At 37.9% G+C, this 23,626-nt stretch overlaps 2 protein-coding genes across 3 annotated transcripts in view; one reads left to right on the top strand and one right to left on the bottom strand.

Moving 5' to 3' along the window:
• dacha (dachshund a) overlaps nucleotides 1-18,690 on the bottom strand; it is a 355,808-nt gene extending 337,118 nt beyond the window's left edge. For both annotated transcript variants that reach the window (XM_048605493.1, XM_048605494.1), the window contains exon 1: nucleotides 18,171-18,690. In XM_048605493.1, coding sequence (XP_048461450.1) covers nucleotides 18,171-18,613 — 443 coding nt within the window. In that variant the 5' untranslated portion in view covers nucleotides 18,614-18,690. The remainder of the gene's footprint in view (nucleotides 1-18,170) is intronic.
• A 4,280-nt stretch (nucleotides 18,691-22,970) lies between these two features.
• The window catches only part of chm (CHM Rab escort protein), an 86,611-nt gene continuing 85,955 nt past the window's right edge, over nucleotides 22,971-23,626 (top strand). The window contains exon 1 of the mRNA XM_048605157.1: nucleotides 22,971-23,083. Coding sequence (XP_048461114.1) covers nucleotides 23,035-23,083 — 49 coding nt within the window. The 5' untranslated portion in view covers nucleotides 22,971-23,034. The remainder of the gene's footprint in view (nucleotides 23,084-23,626) is intronic.

Below are 23,626 nucleotides of genomic sequence, written 5' to 3'. Positions count from 1 at the left end.
TCAGCCACCGATAAACTGTGGTGGGATCAGGGATAACAGGCGTCGATCGTTTCATCAATGAGGCTAACTGACACTCTGCTGCGGGTGAGCAGGAATCCAGCCGTTCTGCTCTTCATATTAATCAGAGGACATTTTGTCATCACCAGAAAACTGACGCAGGCTTCCCATACAAATAAGTGAGCCCAGCCTCCGTGTTTCCCATTATGGTGAGCTGCACTAAATCCAGCCCAGTGTGTGCTCTCAAATTATTGCATTTAATGTGTTTAAAATTAAGGTTTCTATAAATGTTAAGTTCATCCAGTTTATACTCAAAATCAGTTTCTTAAAGAAACAAGCCAAGAAATATTCTTATGCACTGAAAATGAATTCCTGTCCACCAAGGACAGATTGCTTGGTATTCGAACACAGACAAAGCCTGACATGGGTATATAGGCATAATATATCAATAAAAATGAAGGAGTGATTTTCAGTCAGCTGAGGAGGCAGACCACATGCGGACAAGACTGCAATTTCAGGTCCCTGAGTTGGGTACCACCTTTCTGATGCAATCTGACCTTGTAATGATTTTGGAAGAATCAGCACATCCTCTATACCAGCCACCTGTCCACATGTGGTAAAGTGACCAGAATGCCAATGTGCAGTGCCAGTGCTGTGAAAAGGGGACATAGAAGTATTGGTGCAGATCCTCAGGTTCTGGGTGCACTGAAAGGCAAGTACTTCGGGTGTACGTACCTTAGGGGTAGACAGCAGAATCCGAGCGTGGGATGAGAAAGGTCCTCATTAATGGGGAGCAGTTCCTGCATGCAACCAAAATCTAGCCTGACAGGCTTCTTGAAGCAAAGCTTTAATGAAGTTATGCAATACATTTGACAAAATTAGCTATTTTGTTGGTTAATGAGATGTTTTTGATTTGTTTGAAATCTTGTTTTCAGTATTGGAATATTTGTGTTACTAAGAGGAAAAAGATGTTTTCACATAAATGTACTAAATGAAATAAAGCCTTCTAAACAAGTTAAAAAGTTATGCTTTTTTAAAAAAGGCTGATGGTCCATTAATGACAGAAGGATCGAAAGGTGACTATATTGAACAGACTGAACCACATACAGAAAATACACCAAGTGCTCTTAAAAGAAGACATAAGTATCCAAAGCTCCACTTCAGCAGCAGAATTCACAAAACATGTTACATGCTGTAATGCTCCCTCGGCAGCAGAAATTAACCTGCAGTTGACCTCAGCATCAAATGGCTGCCTTTCTATCATTATTTTATATACTTCTGACACGTTTTTGAAATGTGATGTTTGAAGCTTATGCACAAGTAGAAATAAAATATGAAATGGTTCCTTGAGGAATTCAATATGATTCAGTAGATTGCTATTTTGAGAAAAAATACAGTGTGATATGCGTGTGTAAGTATGTGTGAGAGTGAGTAATTGTGATATGGAGGATCACTTCTTTTAAAAACACATTAAGTGGTGCTTGGTTTTCAAAGTGTTAAGAATCTTCAAAACTATTCACCATTTAACAATGTTATCTTTCTGATAACAGACTGTTAAACAAAGCTTACAAACAGCGCAAGCATTATCATATAACTCACAGTTCAATTTGTCTCTACTGGCAACATTCCTAATGTCTAGAAAATTAACACTTATGGGAGAATAATGGTACATAAAAAAAGTCAGCACTAAGAAATTCATTAACATTACTGCATCTTACCAAAGTGAAAATTTGCATTGATACTATGAAACAAAACAACATAATGAGTATTATAAAACAATTAATTCCAATTTAAGTGCAACAGCGGAAAAGCAAAGTCACTTCTATGAGCAACATGCTCTTAAAAACATTTTGCTGCTTAACATGTTCTTGTATTGAGAATGCTTTTCTGTAACGTAGGCTCAGAACAGTGTCTTAATTGAACTGTCTGCTGTCTTGAATTGTGGGGCAAGAATCTAGAAGTCTAATGACTGTTTTAAAAATCTACTTTCAATTAGGTTGTTCAAAAGGATTCAATAAGGATATACAGATTAGTGCCAGGCGAACTGTGTAAGTCAAAAAGTCCTTTCAGGATTCCTGTGTTAATGATTATTTACAATGAATCATGCATTCATTGTTCCTCTGTTCTGACATGATCCTTTATTACTGTCTTTTTTTAATCCACACAAATGAGCCTAGTGTAACAGCTGTGCGATCTTAATGACAATTTCATCTCAGTTTTAATGGTTTGGAGCAAATAATTAAAACCTGTATTTACCTTCCGCTGCTTAGCTGCAATTCAGTGTTTTTCATTTTGTATCCAAGCAATGACATATTGATGTCACAGATAATAAATCACTCCAATTTGTTCATCTCTGTGAACAACAGCCTTAATCTTCATTTATGACTACAAAGTCCATTTCATGGAAGCCTCTGATAAAATACTCAATTACCATTTTTCTGCCGCATATACACTGCACAATTCAATTGTCATGCTGATAAAATGTTCAGCTTAGCAGATAAACTGGATATAATTCCAGCAGAACAAATGTCAGGAACATTTAACATAAGCACGAATGTGCTGATTTCTTTACCGTCTATTTTCAGTGAACTGACACCAGGATTCGATATTTTTTGCCTAAAGCTGACAATTAGAATATTTTCCTGACACCTGCTCCCAACAGTAAAACACTTAATATATTAAAAATTAATAAGGCAGCAGACTGCTAGAGTTCCTGGGTCATTCAGAACAAAGATTACAAGGCACAGAATCTAATACAAACAGGAAGTAGAGGAAAGAATGGAGAAAGCAACTGAATGACATGCATAAGACAGAAGAGTAAGAAAATGACAAAATTCAATGGAACTGCCACTTATTCACTTGATAACTCTTTGTCCTCTTGAATTTGAAAATGTTATAACAAGGATTTGTTCCATTTTGTTTTTTTCCTTGCTTGTTAAAATAATTTTTAATTGATACCAGTAAATTCGTATGATTTTATATTATGCAAATTTGTATGCTGAATTTTCTTTCCTCCTGAAAACATTGTGACAATTGTCTATTAATGACTCTGAGATGCCAACTTGGAATTACCCCACTAACTTACTCTGCACACACTGCCTCCATAGAATCACTTCCTATACCCTCCATCCCATCTACACACTCACTAAACTGACGCCATCTGGTGTTGTTCCAGAATCAAAGATCACAATCTGCCAAGTGGAATATTTTGACTGAATTAAATGAAGATATCTTGCACCAATTATCTTGTGTTGATGTATCAGAAAATAAATAAACGAAACACAAATTAAAGATAAACTAAAACAGCATCGCATTCAGCGAATACCACAAATTTCACAACATATAACAACAAAAGTAAAATATCCTCAAACATATGTGTATCTTCTGCTGAGAGTTGGCTACTTTTATTTCAAAAGTGTGATTTACGAATTCTAGATGGAGTTTAGCCTTAGAATAAAAAAAACTTAAAAATAAGTTGCCCAATTTCATTCCTTTTTCTCCTGTTGTGAAGGCACTGACTCTTATTAGACACTGGTTCCATGAGCCTCAGCAGCCTTCCTGTTTCTGAATTCATACTTATATTTCCTTAACCATTTAGCCTTCCCATTTCACATATCATTCATGAGGACAAATTAGGTAAGTAGATGATCCATTCAAACACTGAGGCTCATACTTTGGTTAATGTGATGTAAGTAAGTAGTACTCAGATAGTCATACCCTCTGATTTGTTGCAGTGCGAGGGGAAAGCAGTTAATATCCATCTAATATCTGCTGGATAAGATCAGGAATTCAACAAGCAAGAGATCAGAGACAAGAAAGTTACACTCTACCATCCTCTATCACACGGGAGCACAGAACATGCAGAGTGCAGTTAGAGCATGAATTGAGATTTGTAAAGATCCTCCATCCATAAACCGAGAGAATGCTCTGTAAACATTTGGTTTCTGTAGTTTCTAATGCTAGAAATTGTTGTAAGCAAAAGTAAATAAAACTCTTTATAAAAGTCTTGCTCTGTAATGGAAAATCTATAGGTTGATAACACGAATAAGTAAGCTGTTTGAAAATAAAATTTGCTTTGAAACACTCAACTTCGTGCTGTTCTGCCAGTGAGAGAGTAACAGTGTTTGATTTCGAGCTGGAAGGCCACAAACCAAAATTTCACGACTTCATTCTGCTTGCCACCATGGGGTGAGCTTTACTAGTTTCCAGTCAGAATGCTGGTGAGGCATTCTGGATTGGTAGGGGGGGTAGTGAGGTATTGATCAGCAGCATGCTGTCTTGCTTCAAATGAGCCTTCTATAGTCAAGTGGCAGAAGTGATGATCTGGAGAGTTTTGCAGTCCAGATCATCCAGCCCCTTTTGACAAATTGGACGTATGGTGGCAGACACACTATCAGAGGACGAAAATAGTGGACAAACACAAAAATTTGTAATCATGCATAATTTAGTATGATACACAGAGGAATTTCTGATTTTCTTCAGCCAAGCCTGGTAGATCTGTCACACAATGATTAAAGCAATGTGGCTACAAAATTGGAAAACACACTGTAAATAGATATAAATCATCAAACAAATGAATCATGAAATGAATATGTAAATTGTGCATTTAACCTCTCTTTACACAGCAGTGACTGTCATTCTCTTGTAAATTTAAGACCATTGTAATCTTGCATCTCTAAAAATGCTTTGGTTAAAGCATGACATATTTAGTAATAAGTAAACAGTGAATTGGAACCCCTAAGCAATTTGAATCATTATTGAAATGGGGTGAAAAAGGCATCACATTCATGTGCTAATGTAGGTTCAAGATATGATATGAATATTTGCCTAACAAAAACCCTCCTGTCTTTTACTTGGTGAAAAAATAATGAATGTCAACATAAAATTCCCTTTTCTGCCCTTTGCTCATGGCTGACGTTCAATTATAACAAGAAAAACAGCAGCTCATCTCTGTGCTGGGAAAGAAAATGAGTCAGGCACTGATTTATAGCCTGCTGAAAATCCATCCTTGTAATGGACCAATCTTTACATGAGACTGCTATCCATTACTTTTACTGGGGCCTCCCTGCCCTGATGGTGCTATAGGACATCTGTCAGCACCAAACAGCTTCGACTAAACAATGGCATCAACAGACAAATTTCCTTTTATCTCAGTGTTAGTGAAAATCTCTGGGCTCATCGGCTAATAAACCTGGCTTCAAGTAATTGAAATAATTTAATTAACCAATTTAATTTGTAAAGGAGAGGCTGCAGCTAAAGCTGCCGTATCTGCTTTCAAACTGACATTCTTATTAAGTCAATTTCACAAATTCAAACTCAGCCAACCAAAGATTTCCCCATAATTGAGCTGACTTTTAGCAAGCCCACCACAAAACAGTTGGTTCGTTGGTTTCAAATTTTCTGAACAAACACACAATGGGGGAAACGTCTTACATGCGCAACTTCAGACATTTTTCCGCATCTAACAGCTGGTGACATGCTGACCCTCACAAACAAAATTGCCGAGGATTCCTTTTTGTCCAATTGTCCCATGCCTATAGCTCTTTGCTGGAGTGCCAGCATTTCAACTCCCCTGTAGTTTTTTAACACTGAAGGCAAAGCTACTTGCATTTGAACTTTTTTTTTGCCGAAGTAAAAAATATTATCAAATATTGACTGGTGTCCTCTTTAGTAAGGTCTTCTCTCCATTTTGACAGAAACAAAGTACATGTCAAAAAATTTCTACAAATTTCTATTGTATTCAACCAAAAACAATCATGTCCAAATTAACTATTCTCTTTCATTCCTCTCATATGGAAGGTTGCTCAGACAGTTGTTTTATGTTGAAAGACTATCAGACAATATGTGGCTTCCTTGTAGATATTATGGATGTGAAATTTATGCAGTAAAATCCTGTGGGCTTTTTTTCATGAAGCTATTATAGTCTATGAGACCCATGGGATTTTTTTTAACACAGGGCATTTACAAATAATGAGAGGAGTTGACATAAAAGGTAACTTTTTAACCTAACATTTGAATCAGATGTTTGATTTTAATGTTGTAACTGACCATACACTTTAACCTAATGTTAATTATTGTAGCAGACAATATGTCACTAAATCTGATATCAATGGGCAAAAATAGAAATTTCTACAACAGAGATTGGCTAATCTGGAATGTTAACTTGACATCTTCCATGGAAATTAAACTATTCAAAGATGAGTCTGTTGAAAAGTTGAACAATTTTTTTTCATATTGTTAGTACAAGTGGGATAATTTTTATAATTTTGTTTACAATGTAATATTAGTTCTTATCATTTAGATCAATGCTTGCCTTTGTTTATATATTCTTAGTTTATTAGATCTGTAACGTTGCTTATAGTCTACTCTTAGTTCTTAATTTTATTCTTGCATCATTACAAATTATACGTAAGAAGTAAATAAAATACAGAATGTAACCAGAATTATCATATACATGTTGAAGCACATCTGCCTGAAATCCTAGACTCGAACACACTAAATCTTTACATTTACATTTACATTCAGAAACTCACTGCTTATAAAAAGATTTAAAAGCTGCTTTTTACACATGAACCCTCTGAATGAAACAAATAGGCATTATTCTATTTCAACACATAAATGTTATTTGGTGGTTCATTTTCACGTGGCGATGTTCAAAGTTATTCTTCATGGTAAAACTTTTCTTACAATACTTTTGCATTTAAATCTTATCTTAATAAATATTTTTTATTGGAAAAAAAAGACTCCTATAAATTGTCTGATTATCCCAAAGCGGTCTTGATTTTTTCCCACCTAATACAGCCAAGAATATCATTAGCAAACAACCAAAGAGATTAGTGGAGTCATAGACTCTTTTGTCGTATTTGAATATGATGTCGGTCTGGGTTGCACGGCTGTCTGGACTTTTGAGTCAGTGAAATGGTGATTAAAATGAATGGAGAGGCTGCCAACAGTGGCTACCAATTTAGACTGTCAGAGTTCCATTTGAAATTTTTAGAGCAGAGATTTCTTTTCATATGTCCATTTTCCAAAATATACTAGCGTCATATATTAGCTACATTGCATTCTCATTTTTCTACTGATGATGCAATTGAACTGTGCAAGCAGTTAAATAGCTGAGAACATTATCTCAAACATTTTTATGTATAGCAGCTTCTGTTGATGTCAAACGCGAAATAAAACAGTTATGCTGATTAGTCATTGCTTGATCAGGATGATAAGAGTTTTATGGCTAATGCGCATCATATCTGAAAAGGGTCTGGCTTCATCCTTGCTACTGATTAAAGCTGCACATATTTCCAAAATAACCAACGTTCAAAAGTGATCTGCCTGATCAGAATGACATATTTATTGCTTCATTCACTGGCCTTACATGCAGGCTGAAAAACCAACATTTGAGTCATAAATTTTCTGCAAAGGCAATACCCTGTGCATGAAAGCAGCACAAGCTGGCCTTTACCAAGGCTGAACGTGATGTCTTAAAATCTGCCAGGAGCTGATTCAAGGAGTAGGTGCCTTTTGACATTGTAAACTAGTGATGCATTTGGACAGATCAATAGCGCTGTTTTAAATTATCGCAGTTTCCAAAAGTTCTATTAATAAAATGGTTGTTAGGTTCCTGAATTCTAAATTCTACTGGCTTGAGTCTTTTGGCATTCCGAAAATATAACTTTGGTTATTCAAGTAGGCCAATTTTTGGGGGACGATAAATCTGTTTCAAATCAAAGCAGCATAAAGAAAGATGTATTCCACATTGTCTGCATGATTGAGTCAGGATTACAATAATTTAGTTTGAATGGAAAAAATAACAATTAGGACTTGTGAGTTCCTGAAGCAGCTTATATCAGAACAGAACAAATATCATACAGAAACAAATAAAAATGATTAGGTGGCTCATAGTACCGCAATGACTGTTCACAAACAGTGTAATTTGAGTTTGATCACAAATCTATTGCTTTTGTGCCATGGAAAATGCTATAAGATGAACAATTACACAGTGCGCTTGCTAATTTTTAGTGTCGCCTTTAAGGTATTGATTATTGGTGTTTCTACATCAATCAAACAAATGAAGGCCCTAATGAAATGAACTCCTCTCTTCCACTCTTTTGGCATGCTCTAAAATATATTCAAATTCTATCCCACCTTACACTGTATTCTTGCAGAGATAAGTAATATTAAGTAGACCCATAAATTCGAAAAATCTAGGTTTTAACATTACATTTTTACTCTTCAATTGTCATTAAATCAGCTGGAGATGTGAGATCAGTGATTTTCTGGAATGTATGCTAAAATTATTGTTTTGTTGTAACTAATAATTAATTAAACCACTCACTGCTGAGTAGCATATAGACTGCTGCTCTGTTATTGTTTGCTTCATTTTATACATGCTTGAAATTGTCCTGTGGAAAAAGTCATGTAACACACAAGTGGACACATAAATAGGAAGGCAACTGGACAGCATCCAACATAATGATAGCATGCAACTTCCCTATTTTTGGAGCAATTTCTCTGCAATTATGTGTTTAGGTTGATTAATTGGATCTTTTTTTGTGTGAGTACTTTAAATTCAGTATCGGAATTATTTTCAATGTCCAGGAGTGTATTTCAACTAATTCCTATCTTCACCACTATATGTTGCATAGTTGTGCTTTGAAATGAAATCCAGTATATATTAGAATGTATCCAATTCTGTAGTAACTGCAGATTTGGCAAAATGTTTCACAAATCATTGAATGGTTAAAACAGAGGAGGTCTTTCAGCCCACTGTACCGGTGTTGCTTCTGTGAAGGAGCAATTCATTAGTGTCACTCCCCTACCTTTTCCACATAGCCTTGCAAATGTTTCCTTTTCAGATAATCACCAAATTCCCTTTTGAAAGCTTGAACTGACTCACCCAATCAGATGCTGAATGAAGAAGTTTATTCTCATGTCAGCGTTGCTTCATTTGTCAATTACCTTAAATCTGTGTCCTTTGGTTCTTGATTGTTCTTCTTCTGTCCATCTACACTGCCCAGCTTCTCATGATTTTAAATACCTGTACAAAATCTCCCTTCAACCTTCTCTTCTTCAAGCAGAACAAACCCAAGTTCTCCAATCTTTCTATATAACTGAAGTGCCTCATCCCTGGAACGATTCTCATTAATCTTTTTTTCCGCACACTCTCTAATGCCTTCACATCTTTCTGAAAGTGTGGTGCCCAGAGCAGGGCACTGTATGCCAAATAAAACTGAACTAATTTTTGACACAAGTTTAACTTAACTTCCTTGCTTTTGTACACTGAGCCCCTGCAGATAAAGTGCATGATATTGGCTTCATTAATCAGTCGCTCAATGTGCCATGCCATTTTCAATTATTTATGCACGTATACAGCCAGGTACCTTTGCTCCTGTATCCCCTTTAGCATTGTATCATTTATTTTGTACTATCTCTCTACGTTCTTCCAACCGAAATGAATCACCTTACAGTTCTCGAAATTAAATTTCATCGGCCATCTGTTTACCTGTTCCACCAAGTTAGTCTATGTCCTTTGAATTTTGACACTGTCCTCTCAATGGTTCACAACAATTCCAAGTTTCATATCATTCACAAATTTGGAAATTGTGCCCTGTACATCAAATGCTGGATTGTTAATATCAGGAAGGACAGGAATCCCTGGGGAGCTTCATTATAAACTTCTTCCATTCCAAAAATATGCATTCACCACTACTCTTTCTTTGCTGTCACTCAGCTAATTTTGTATCCATGCTGCTACTGTTCTTTTTATTCCATGAGCTATAACTTAGCTCACATGTCTGTTGTGTGGCATATTATCAAATGGCTTTTGAAAGCGCATGTACATCACATCAACTGCATTACCCTCACCAACTCTTTCTGTTATTTCGTCAAGAAACTCAATCAAGTTTGTTAAATACAATTTGCCCTTAACAAACCTAGGCTGGTTTTCCTTAACTACCTCACACTTACCTGTGACTGTTAACTTTGTCCCACATTATCATCCTAATAGGTTCCCACCAATAAGGTTAAACTGACTGACTTGCAACTGCTGTGCTTATTTTTATATCTTTTTGCAAGAGGATGCAACATTTGTAATTCTCTGGTTCTCTGCTTGAGCTGATATTAAGGAAGATTGGAAAATTATGGCCACTGCCACACAACTTTTGTATCTCTCTTCCCTCAGCATTATTGGAGGCATCTCATCCAGTCCTGGTGCCTTATCAACTTCAAGTACTGACAGTCTATCTAATACTTCATCCTTATCAGTTTTAAACCCTTGAAGTGTCAAAACTACCATCTCTTGCACAATGACCCAAACAGCACCTTCTTCTTTGACAAGGTCAGATGCGAAGAACTCATCTAGTACTTCAGCCATGTCCCCCGCCTCCACGAGTAAATCCCAGAATTTGGTCCCTAATCAGGTGGTCGTCTTACCATTTTTTACGATTCATATGTTGATTGAAGTCTTTGGATGACGTTTTATATAAAGGTGCCAATCTCTTCTGCTTTTGCTTCGCTTCTCTTGTTTATTTTGTCAATTTTCTATAATCAACCTAGTTCTCCACCTGACATCTGTGATAAGCACATTTTTCAACCTCATTTTGATCTCTATCACTTTGGATTTCCCCTTCACTGATTACATGTTGAGTGTAGTAAAAACCTTTTCAAAGGCAGCCCATTGCTGCTTACAGCTTAGCCTGCTAACCTTTGATTCTGATTTATCTGGGCCAGATCCATTCTAACTTCATTAGAGTTGGCTTTCCCCATTTAATTATTCCAACTCTGGGTTTCTCCTTGTCCTTTTCCATAGCCAATCAAAACCTTATGATATATGACCACGTTCCCCTAAATATTTTCCTACTGATAGTTTGCCCACCTTATTTCTAACAACCAACTTAGGCAATGTTTCCTTTCTCATTGAACTTACTCATACAGCGACTGAAAATTTTCCTGAATTAATTCTAAGAACTTTTGTCCCTCTACATCTCTTACACCGAAACTATCTCAGTCCGTAATCTGATAATTGAAGTCCCCAATTAGAACCACTCTGAAATTCTTGCACTTTTCTGTAATTCCTTTGCAGATTTGCTCCTCTACATCTTTCCCCTAGTTAATGCGCTATAGGCTACATTAACCAATGAAATTACACCTGTTTTCTTACTCTAGCTAAATAGATTCTATCCTTGATATCTCTGGGGACATCCTCTTTAATCCTTCACCACTGCAACATTCTTCTTCATCAATTCTGCCGTTCCTCCTCCTTTATCTTCTTTCCTATCTTTCCTGGAATATTGCATGTCCAGTCCTGCCCTTCCTTCAGCCAGTTTTCTAATATTACCGTATCTTATTTTTATCTATTTACCTGTGTCTGCAACTCATCAGTCTCATTTACCAAAGTTCGTACATTCATATACATGCAGCGTAACCCTAATGTAGACTTACACTGAACACTCCTAATACCTTATTATTTCCTGCTCTAATACTTTGACTCCCCAAAAAGTACTTTCATCTTCATATTCCTCTCTAGTATTACCTCCTAGATCCCACATCCCTGTCAAGTTAGTTTAAACTCTCCCCAACAGCACCAGTTAATCGCTCTGCAAGGAAACTGATCTCAGCTCTGTTCAGATACAACCCAACTGGCTGGTCCCATGATCCAAAGAATCCAGACTCCTCTGTCCTGCACAATCTCTCCAGCCAGGTGTTCCTCTCTCTCCCCTCCTATTTCAAATATAATTTGTACATACTACCAAGCATAGAGATTACCATTTGAGGTTCTGCTTGCTAATTTCCTACCTATCTGCTCAAGCTTTTGAGTACAGAACACATCTTCCACTCTGCCAATTTTATTGGTATCAATATGGTTCCTACTGCTTGGTCTTCACCTTCTTCTTTTCAAGGTGCTCTACAGCTGTTCAGTGACATGATAAATCCTCACATCACAGGAATAACACATTATCCTAGACTCATGGTGTGCGGTCTCAGAAACACTTGTCTATTTCCCTAACCATCAAATCTCCTATTATTATTGCACTTCCTGTCTTCTTCATGCCACCTCGGAAAGGTGAGCCAGCCATATTGCCCTGGTCTTGGCCTTGGCTACATTCCTCAGATGAACCATCACTTTCAGAACTAAATCCTGATTGGAGAGTGAAATAAACTCAGAGGACTCCTACAGCACCTGCCCAACCTGTCTTAACTCCCATTCCCTTTCTCAATGCATACCTTTAAGCTGCAGGAGTCTATCTATAAATCTCTCAACCATGTGGATGTATAGTGGTGATGCATCTATTTGAACTCCAAAACACAGAGTCCAAGTTGTTCCAGTGTCCTGTACGTGTCCTGTACAAATGGTTACTCAGGACACCACAAGTGTCCAGAAGTTCCCATTGGGAAAAGGATGTGCACTCTGAGGACTGGAATGAACCTACTATCTTTCTATCTATTAGATTTACACTCAAAAAAAAATTCAACAGATACCCTTTCACTTTTTCTGCTGACAGATAAATATTGGAAGGTTAATAGAAAAGCATTACTAGTCCCTATTTTCAGCTCCTTACTCGAACATCTTAACTTTGCACCAAAGGAAACTATGTACAAAACTCATCAGCCAATCAACTACTGACCTTCAGCTCGTGCCAAATTTGATTGCCTTTGTTTCATTTCAATGGTCCTATTCTGCTTCATAGTGATCCCAGTCCACTTCATTGTGATCCCGATCTGTGTACTGTGACTCCGATCTGCTTCACAATGATTCCAATCTGCTTTGCAATTATCCCTGACTGCTTCACAGTGATCCTTGGAAGCTGCACAATCTTCCCAATCTAATTCAGTGATCCTTGCCTGCTTTGCACTCCTCTGGGTCTGCATTACAGTGATCCTGAATTGCTTTGCAATGATCCTGACCTGTTACGCAGCAAAAACCAAAAGAACTGCGGATGCTATAAATCAGAAACAAAAACAGAAGTTGCTGGAAAAGCTCAGCAGGTCAGAACTCAGTTCTGAGGAAGGGTCACTGGACCCAAAACGTTGACTTTGATTTCTCTTCACAGATGCCGCCAGACCAGCTCAGCTTTTCCAGCAACTTCTGTTTTTATTTCTGATAAACAGTGACCCTGAATGGCTACACACTCCTCCTGGTCTATCTCACCATCATCCTGACCTGCTTCACGCTCCTTCCATCTGCTTCACATTCTCCCAATCTGCTTCAGTGATCTCTAACTACTCCACGATGATCCCTGTCCTTTCTCTGTGACACTCATCTGCTCTGCAATCCTTCCAGTCTATTTCACAGTGATCTTGACCTGCTTTGCTGTGATACTCAACTGCTTTGCTATGCTTCTGAGCTGCTTCAGAATGGCCCTAAAGAGCTTCACACTCCTGCTAATATGCCTCACCATTACCCTGAATTCTTCACACTTGTCCCAGTTTGCTTCACAGAGATCCTGATTTGCTATATCAGGATGACCTCCAGTCATGTGTATTTTTAGTATTCAAATGGAATTTGTTCGGTATTTTTGTTCATATTTTGATTTACTGAGTGTACATCCAATATTAGGGCTGTCTTTTTTGTGTAATGGCTTACCCAAAACTTTGGAGCAAAGGAATTTCAAGGCAGATGGCACTAAAACTCAAGAACTTATCCACAGTAACTAAATGAAAATGAACAAAACACAAATGAGGTACTAAATAAACATCATCTGAAGACTAACAAGATGTTTGTGAAATTATATGTCACTCTAACAGGAACACATTAATTGTTCAATTTGTAGCCTGGGAGGGGGAGATTTTATTTTGAGTGAATAGATATTATTTTCAGTTTGACTTGGTGAGTATTGTGTCAGGGTTTAAATAGAAGGCTGTCTCTAGTCTGCTTATAATGCAGGGTATATTAAATTAGTTGCCTGATGCATACACAAAGTGTTGACTCATGGGTAAGATCCACAGAAGATTTGTAATTAGCCATTTAAACCAAACTGATGCAAATCTCCCATTTCACACCTCAAGCAGATCAATGTTTTTGCTCTGTTTCAAAATCGCATTTACTTTCTCAGATGTATTTGTACACTACACACTGACCCATAGCAGTTCTGAAGTCCTTTTCTGTAAATTTTTAGTAACATTATTATGTGGCTTCCAATTTAAGCATAGTAGATAATTAAAGGTTCTTATTAAGTAAGCATTAGCTTAAATCAAAAAGATTCTATAATTCTGTAATTATTAGGTATTTGTGCAAGAAAACAGAAGTCACCACATTCAGAAAAAGGGAAAAGAGAGTTCTGACCTAAAGATATCTGGAATGGTGAGCTACACTTAGAATCCCAACTGCTTTGGTGTGACTACTGTTTAAGATGCGGTTATGCTACATACTTGGCAAAAATCATTTGAGTCCTAAATATTAAGATCACAAGTGCTAAAAAATATGCACTACAGTTAATTTACCTGGCTAACACAAAATGCTCATCTCTTCTATACTGTCTTCTTTTTCAATTTAAGATATTTCTGCATTTAAATTCTAAAAACATTTTTATGTACGGACAGACTGTTCCATAATGTATCACTTTAGCCAAATCTTGTAAAATCTTCAAATGATAATTTGCAATGGTTACTGTACTGTTGTCAGATACAGGTATTTACCTTGCCTTTGGTCTTAACACTACTTTAAACATAGAAATTATAATCAGCAATCTGTCAAAAAAAACTATGGTTTAAAGAACATACAAGCAACACGTACAATGCATTGCTGCATATTTCTTTAATAAAGATCCCTTATTTGAACTTATAGTCTTATAAAACAAACATCTCCATAATTCTATTATTGTAAACAATCCAAATTGCATACTAAAAGTTTGTTACCCAGAAGATTATTTTTATCATCAGAGTGAAAGAGCATAAGACAGCATGCTATCTAGTGCTGTTTGTGATTCAAATATAAAAAATAAGTTTCAATATCCAGTGCTATCATTTTATAAACTTACACACAGAAGCTCTTGGTTGGAATAGTGTTACAAATCATATGAAAAATCTTTCATTTCAAATACTTTGATCCCTTAAAGTAACTTATAACAAAGAATGATTAAAGAGTTGGGAGACCCTTATCTCCCTGCTTCATCTAATGTGTTTACAAAAGAAACCCTCATGTTATTTTTCTTCTCTTCAGGCTGCCACATGAATCTAAAATTTAACTTTATTTTATCAGCTGTGCTGAAACTGTAAGCCAGGTGTTCTGAAACCTACCCACGCTCTGGAAATTACATCAGGGGTATAGATTACTCCTATTGTGGCTTCAAAGAAAGCAATAAAATGTTCTGCATGCTTTCCATCATGTTTCTTAATTTCTTTCATTTTATTTGAGCACACAAAATAATTTTGAAAGACATTAAGCCTGGAATGAGCCTGATATAAACTTGCCTTTTCAAAATAAAGAACACCCACTCATCTATTACCACTACCCTGTTATTACAACCACTAAACTCACACTGCACAGTAACACACAAGCCCAGTCAGTCACAATTGTATTATATGTCAGTCAGGTCTGCTGACTGACACATACCAACTAACTGGTTTAAAATACGTCAAATGGTGGAGCCCCAAAAATACCTCTTCTTTTTTGATTAATTGAAAAGCAATGTCCTGATGTAAAGAGCAAGGTCATCTGCCAATAACAAAGTAATATAGTAAATCATTTGCACTTCACAAATAAATTCCACATCAGTAATTAAAACCACGCTTCTTGGCTTGTGCTATCAGCTCATCAAATTCATTCCCCATCTAGAATAACAGATCCACATCTGCAGTCATTATACCACGCAAGATAAATCAATCCACTGAGTGATGCTTTGGGGCATCATGTCTCCCTTTAAACTTCACTGTATTTATTTCCCCGTGACACATTTGACATTATATTTACCGTAGGCAAATTAAAATCAACATATTATGTTGCAATCAGTGCACAAAATATACTTTGATATAATCCCATTAGTAATACTACCTACTGTTTACCTTGGGAATCACATACCTGACATTAACCTTGGACCACTATTTCTCAACCAGTTTAAAACAAGATTTCAAATTCTGAAAGATATCAAATGATTCTTAAAATATTAGATGTTTTCAATCTTCATGAATTCTGTTATAGAAATAGCAAGTTTTCGTATTATTTTGCTTGCAAGGTTATCTTATATTGTAATTCATTCATCATTACAAGAAATCCTGTACAATTTATAATAACCTAATTGTTACCTTACTTCCAAGCCAGCGCACCTGAACAAGTAATTTATGTGGCACTTGTTTCATTATACAGACAGCCTTTACAGGAACAGCAATAAAGTTCATTTAATCTCTACTTTTATAAACGTGTATATTTATATATATATGTTAACATTTATCTTGCAGGCTATTTTCTGGAATTATAAATGTCAGTTCCAATTTTATGCATTTCTGATTGCATATACCCAGATTCAGAAACATCTATTCAGGACATCACTCCTAATTAGATGATTAGTGCTCCGAAGGACGGTAGATGGGTCATTTACATAATTTAATCATAAAAAGTTAGCAATGCATATTTCTACATGCATTTGTACAATTATCTTCGTTCCTCAGGCTGTGATATTAATGTGATTAAACAATATTTCTGCAAACAACAAGTGTGTACTCTATTAAACCTCTGCTAGAGGCCAATGAAAAATTAATTTTTGCAGACAATCATTTCTTTCAACGTGACTAGTAAATATAGCCCTTCTGACAGAATATTTCAGAAATGTACTTTGAAAATGACATGGTGGCTAGAAATTATGTGGCTAAAAAAAACTGCTGAGCAATTACACCCAAGTATAACAATACAACAGTGGAAAATGCACAGATGTTCATCAGTAATGCAATTTCCATCCAATTTCCTAAATGCAGTCCCTAAGTGCAAAATAGCTTAACGTTATGTTTAGCTTGCAGTTCTTCAATAAATAATGAATGCAATAAAACCAGCAGATCAATTTCAAACCTAGGAATCATAAAGGATTGTTTCACTCGCCTACCATTCCTGGTCTGGAAAAGTTTTCTTTTAATTCAATGAGTTTGACAGGTCAGCCAATTGCAAAGTTATAGTTTCCAGAAATCTAGTTGGCAATACATTCATACTATGTATATAACTGTTAGGATAACAAGCTAAGAATGACACAGAGACATCAAAACATGCACAGAATCCATATCCGAGGCGATTCATTTAGGTCTGCTCCTATTGATTTATTGTACAAACTGCAACATCTGCAGTCTGAAAAGACGATCTTGAAAATTAATTCGCGATCAATTCAAACAGAACAAAGAAAAAAAAGTGCAGCAGTTAAATCAACCCGCGGTTTAATTTTGTACCTTGGTCTATTCTGCATCTCGAATGATCTGCTAATTGTGAACGTCCTTAGTACTTTGGCATAAGTTTTTTTTGGTTGTGTTTTTTGTTGATTAGAAATGACAACAGCGAGTCCTGCAGGCTGAAACAGAAAACATACAACCCCCACCCCCAGCAAAGCGGCGCTGATCCCCGTTCGCAAGTAAATGAAAGCAACCTCACATTGTTTTCCGGTAGCAAATTCTGGAATCATAAGCCACCTTTCGCTGCCTCATTTAACTTTGCGCGTGGACAACCGAACCTTGAGCTAGTTTTACAAATGTACAGCGAGAGCATAGAAAGTGATGTTCTCGCCTACGTGGGTATCATATGCTTCTCGTAAACCGATGAATAGATATAATTAGAAAATGTTTTCATATTGGATGACCGAACTTGCATTCATTCCGCTCATCTGGATCCATGGTTGCAATAACGCAAGGAGCTTCACAGAGAGGGTGGGTGAGAGAGCGAAACTGAAAACTGAAACGTGACTGGGGACGAACCGATTAGTTTGTAAATTGAGTTTAGTGCCAAGGCTGGTGATTTTTTAAAAATGCTCCGCGCTAGTTTCCAAGATCTAATGGATCTGTCTCTGAATGAGAATTCCACAATGTCTCTGATCATTGAACAACCCCACCCCCCACCCAATTGACAAGCGGTTAAAAATTCCCAAACAGGTGACAATGGGGAAAGGGAGATGGGTGGAAATACTGAAAGAGGAGGAGGAAAAAAAAGTGTTGTGTGAAAAGAGAAAGAGAAAAATAATGTGGGAGAGAAAAAAAAAGACGGTGCTTACCTCGCGTTGGTGCAATCGTTGAACAAAGTTTCAAAGTCTTTCCTGGATATGAGTTTGCAACGGTTGACGCCGGGCTGGATGGCTCCGAGTCCTCTGAGGATCCTGACCTGCTCCACGGTGCAGACCACGGGCGTTATATCCAGTCTCTTTAACTTGGTGTAAACCGTATGCAAACCGCCCACCAAATGCTTGAGGAAGAGATCAAAAACCTGCGGGAGGCAGATCAGCTCCTGCCCGTCCACATTGAAAGACGCCACTTTGACTCCACGAAGCTCGACCATCTTACACTCGTTCCCGCTGTTGAGATTGTTCCCAATGCTGCTGAGTTTGGGAGACTCCGTGGGGCTGGTGTACACCGAATCGGTCCGGTACAAGCCTCCTGTTAACGGGGTAGAAGTGGGTGTGAGAGGGGGCGGTGGGATAACGGGAGCTGATACAGCCATGGCCACTTGTCCACATGTACTTTCCTGTGTCTCTCTGTGTATCTGTGCAACGTAGTAAAGAAATGAGTGAGAAGAGCCGCAGTCACCGACTCTTCCCCATAACCACGCCCCCTCCACTGTGACGGGCACTGCTCCCATCCAATCCGCAACATTGCTTCGCCAGACACCTTCATCATTGGACGTTCGCGGTGGGTTTTCGCCAATCAGAGGCCGGGGGTGGGGCTTCCACCAGGCCTTCGCTGAAGTACGTGCTGAGCATGCATCAATAAATCAGTGAATGGACGGGAGCTGCTCGCTTCAGCCGTAAAGCTGCCCTCCCTCCTTGCCTTCCTGAAGTTTCAAAATTAAATTCTATCCCGCATTACACCCGCGCACTTTCCTATTTAATTAGAAACGTTTCTTTGAAAAAAATGTACTAACTGGGCCTGATCATACATGCAAGAGCTGATTTAAATGAATTTTCCTGCATCATCTTCACCAAATGGGCTCAGATGAAGCATGTTTTAAAGTATGTGCACATTTGAAAACGCAACTCTCAAGACTGGAAGTTTCGGCCGAGTTCAAGCATTTTCAATCTACTTTAGTTTTGTCTGCCTTCAAAAACTCAACGTTTGATTCTTACAATCAAAAGATTGCATTTTTATTTGATGTAACATCGTCTCACTTATGGCACACAATGAAGTCATTTGTATATATTCATGTCAACAACACGTTAGGGGCTTTGGATCAAACAGGGTGAAATAGACAACTATTTTTGGATCTTCAGATTCCGCCTTTTGTTTGAGTCACCCAACTTTAATTCGGAATTGTACAACGCGAGATTAATTGTTGCATGAAGTGGAATCATCTATGAAATACACAACGTAGAAATCGCATCTATAATCTGATGTATTGATTGAGACAGAAAACTTAACGTAAACTTTTATTTTATATCAGCTTGAATAGAAATAGCCATTGGGGTAACCGAGATCCAGTTAACGTCGCCGTAAAGCTCAAGGCGAACGCTCCCTACAATCCGCAGGTAAAATACTCACTGGAATTCAGTTTTACAATTCGTCTTTCCTTTTATCGTGTCACTGGCGTATTCTTTTTCCCAAAAGAAAAGGTGATGCCGGAAACACTCAGCCGGTCAGGCAGCATCGGTGGAGAGAGAAACAGCGTGAACCTTTCAGGAATTGACCCTTTTCACTCTCCACAGATAATGCCAGAGCTACCGAGTGTTAGCAGACCTTTTTTGTTGTTTTTGTTCTATTTCAAATTTCCAGCATCCCTGCTTGGTGTTCCGATGGGCAGGGTCGAGACTTCTGACGCGTTTGCGGATTATAAACAGGTGTACAAATAATACCTGCTTATTTTAAATCTTCTTACGCAAACCACGGGTTAATTTTGAGGAATGAATTCAAATGGAAAACGTGTATTGTTGTTAACCCAGCAGATGGCATGTTATCTAAAAATAGAGGGAATTCGAAGATACGCAGAGCAGAGAGGGCGATTCGAGAATAAAACACAAAGATTCTACACATTTAAGTTACACAGATGTAAAAACCACAAGATCATCTCCTTATTCTTCCTTTGAGATCAAACTAAACAGAGTCGACTGGAATGTCACCTTGGCTGGTAAATACTGAACTAAGCGATAAATCTGTCTATTGGCATGATATGTAATATGTAAATAATACGCTAATAGAACTTATATAATCGGAAACGAATACCTGCTGCAATGGTTATTGGCTAAGTATTTTGTGAATGACAGAAAGATAATTTGTAACGATAGCAACGGCCATGAGCACAAATCATTTTTGAATGTATTAACATAAATCATCCTCCTTCCATTTCTTCTAAATTTTTATTTTGAGAAAAGCTTTAATGACTTTTTTTTTCAAAGAAATCTACAATGGGTTACATTTCACAAACTTAGGAAACTCTTGTATGAAGACAGTACATCTGGTTGGTTTAGAAGCAAAATACTGTAGATGCTGGAAATGTGAAACAAAAACAGAAAGTGTTAGTGACACTCAGCAGATCTTGGCAGCATCTCTGGACAAAGAAGTTAGTCATTGATCTGAAACTTCTCTCTCCGCATATGCTGTCAGACCTGAGTAGTATTTCCAGCGTTTTATTTAAAACGATATTTTGTATTTATTTAAACTTTGTTACAGTAAAGTGGAAAGTTTTCAATTTTCAAATAGGGAGGCTTGCCTTACAAAACTTTGAAAATAGTTGTGCGCACAAGTGAGACTAATTGGAACAAACGCAGCCCACGGTTTTTTTTACATCGTCTTTATCACCACTGACCTGGATGGTTAGTGGCTTCTCAGAAATTCTTAAGGGTCTTATGTCGTATTTTAAACACTTTGTTAATAAATCCACAGTCATGCTAAAACTTTGAAATTAACTGTAAATCAGTGGGTACTAACAGTTTAATCATTATAACAATGATATTTGAGAGGTTGTTAGTTTTAATAATGATTTTGTTCATTTTATTTCAGAACATTACCTATTGATGTAGCGCCTTTCGTGTTTTGAGACTTCCCAAAGCATTAGCAACACGACCACATTGTTAGCGAATGCTGTACGACCAATGATGGTTTGTCAACCTTGTGAACAGTTTGGCTTGTTATAAGGATAGCATGCGTGTCGGGCTGGTGGTTAGTTAATATATTCAAGCTAATGTTTTTTTTCCTCCTTAGCACATTTTTTGAGGGGGCTGTTTTATTTAGATAATATGCAAAAGGGATCTTATTACCCAGTCGCTATTGTCGGGCTTTTAAAATTACTTGCAGTTTTCTTTTCTATCTCGCCCAATGATGCTCACCGTTTTAGTTTCTCAGCAAGTAGTAGACTGTCCTTACAAGGGTGTTTGTGTGTAAGTTGTTGCCTGAACACCGAGGTTAGGCGAGATCGGCCGTGTGGCAATACAAATATTAAACCATTGGATATGAAAAACGAGGGGGTGGGAGCAGGCAGCTGTTTCAGAAATAGCCACATCTCTAGAGTTAGCAAAAAAAGGAAACTAACTTTTCCCTAAGACACATTCTGCCAGATCGCTGCTGAAACCCCGTACCCTCAGTGGTATCCCTGTCCATCGGAAGCACAAGTCATCTCGTTTCATTCATAAAAGTATTGCATTTGTTAAATGAAAATGAGTTTACTAATCGCATGCTGAGTAATCACCCCTTACTGAGAACGACCCCTCCAAGAATCTGACGAGTCTCCTGATGTTACGCTACCATTGCGCAGAATTCTCATTTAATTCAAGGAGATATGGGTATGGCGGCGTGGTCTCGGCAGGCTTAGCTCAAATAAACCAAGATTTACACACAAATGGTGGGTTACACTGCTCACAGAATTCAAAGTTGCATGATTACAATTGCTGGCGGCGCAATGCTGTGTTGCAATACAACAAAAGAAACTTGTTATCGCCATTTACATACCTGTAACATTAACCTGATACATGCATGTTACGTGTCCATTTTATTTGAAAATCTGGCGTATTATTGCCACAAGCAGGCGAAATGCTTTTTTTCCAGATTGACAAGCTGTGTCCTTGTTAACGCTAAGGCAATTCGATAGTGTACTAAAGTGAAATACGACCTAATTCAGTTTCCCACATGTCCAATTGCATTTCTCTGCAGAGATGCTTCAACATCCGCCACAAAGATGTTCTTTAATAAAAGGAATGTGATTTTCCGAGTTGGCATTTTGCATGTTAGACTTCACGAACGGATCATAAGAATTGGATTAATTATTCTTTCGTCGGTTGTAAGGCAAGACTGACGGGGAAACCTATGCCAAACGAGTTATTCATACTTCAGTCAACTTTCCCGAAATTAGTCAGTCAGTAAGGGGACAGAATTCCAAAGTGATAGATTTGCCACAAATGACTAACGCTGTCGAATTCAGTTAGTTTTGCTAAAAGAAAAATCACATCAAAAGATTTCTGGACCAACTGGAATGCAACATTGAGAATTTAGAATGATTTTAAACTGATTTAAGGAACACCATATCGAACTCTGATTAAATCAGAGAAATATCAAAGGTAGTTCGCATTGTGGATATACTTATTAATATAATCAATACAGCTACGTTCTTGTCAAACGACAAATTACCTATTGTTTTACGATTTCAAGTTTGATATTGCTGCTGACCTGTCATTTACTTGTTGCAGAATTTGTGACTGGGTAGCAGGTTGCTGCACCACTGCTTTATGCTACCTCCTTGCCAGGATTATGGTGTAACATTTTGTTGTGAGAACGACTGTAATGATCAAGCTCTTGTCTTGATTACAAGCATAATTTGCTAAGTGGGATGTTTGCAGAATGATTTACAGCAGCGGGGCGGATCTCACTTTGATTGACAGCTTTGCGGGGCAAAAAGGGTGTCGTCACCTCCGGGTTCTGAGTCACGTGCGTTGTGGGAAGATGGCGGACGCTCTCCCGGTGGAGGTGGATGTGCTCATCCTGGGTACAGGTAAGGAACGGCTAGGTCTCTTTCGGGTCGGTACTTGCCGCAGCAGTGAAAAGGCCGCAGTGGGGACGCCAACTCGCGGGCTTTAAAATGTTGGCCGGCAGCTGTGCTGGAACTGGGTGTTGATCGAAGCCCAGGCCGGTCACCTGCCCCGATTTGTTAAGTGCAGGAAAGAACCCCAGCCATTCCCTGTATCGGCAAACTGTGTCAAAGAAAAACATGACATTTATGTAGCCTTTCTTCACGACATCAGGACGGCCCAATGCACTTTACAGCCAACCGACCACTTTTGAATTGCAACACCAACAGAAGTTGCTGGCAGAGCTCAGCTTGTCTGGTAGTATCTGTGAAGCAAAATCAAGAGTTTACGTTTCGGGTCCTGCGACCCTTCCTTCGAACTTTTGAATTGCAGTCTTTTCCTTTAACAGTCCCTCTGGTTGAACATGTTCCACCAAAAGAAAAACCCCAAAGGACTGCGGATGCTGGAAATCAGAAGCAGCATTTGCTGGAAAAAAACTCAAGTCTGGTGGCAGATCTGAGATAACA

Source organism: Rhincodon typus, chromosome 14 (assembly GCF_021869965.1).
Source record: "Rhincodon typus isolate 14 chromosome 14, sRhiTyp1.1, whole genome shotgun sequence".
NCBI classification, from domain to species: domain Eukaryota; kingdom Metazoa; phylum Chordata; class Chondrichthyes; order Orectolobiformes; family Rhincodontidae; genus Rhincodon; species Rhincodon typus.
Note: the sequence above shows the minus strand (reverse complement) of the source record. Positions and strands in the feature narration are given on the sequence as shown.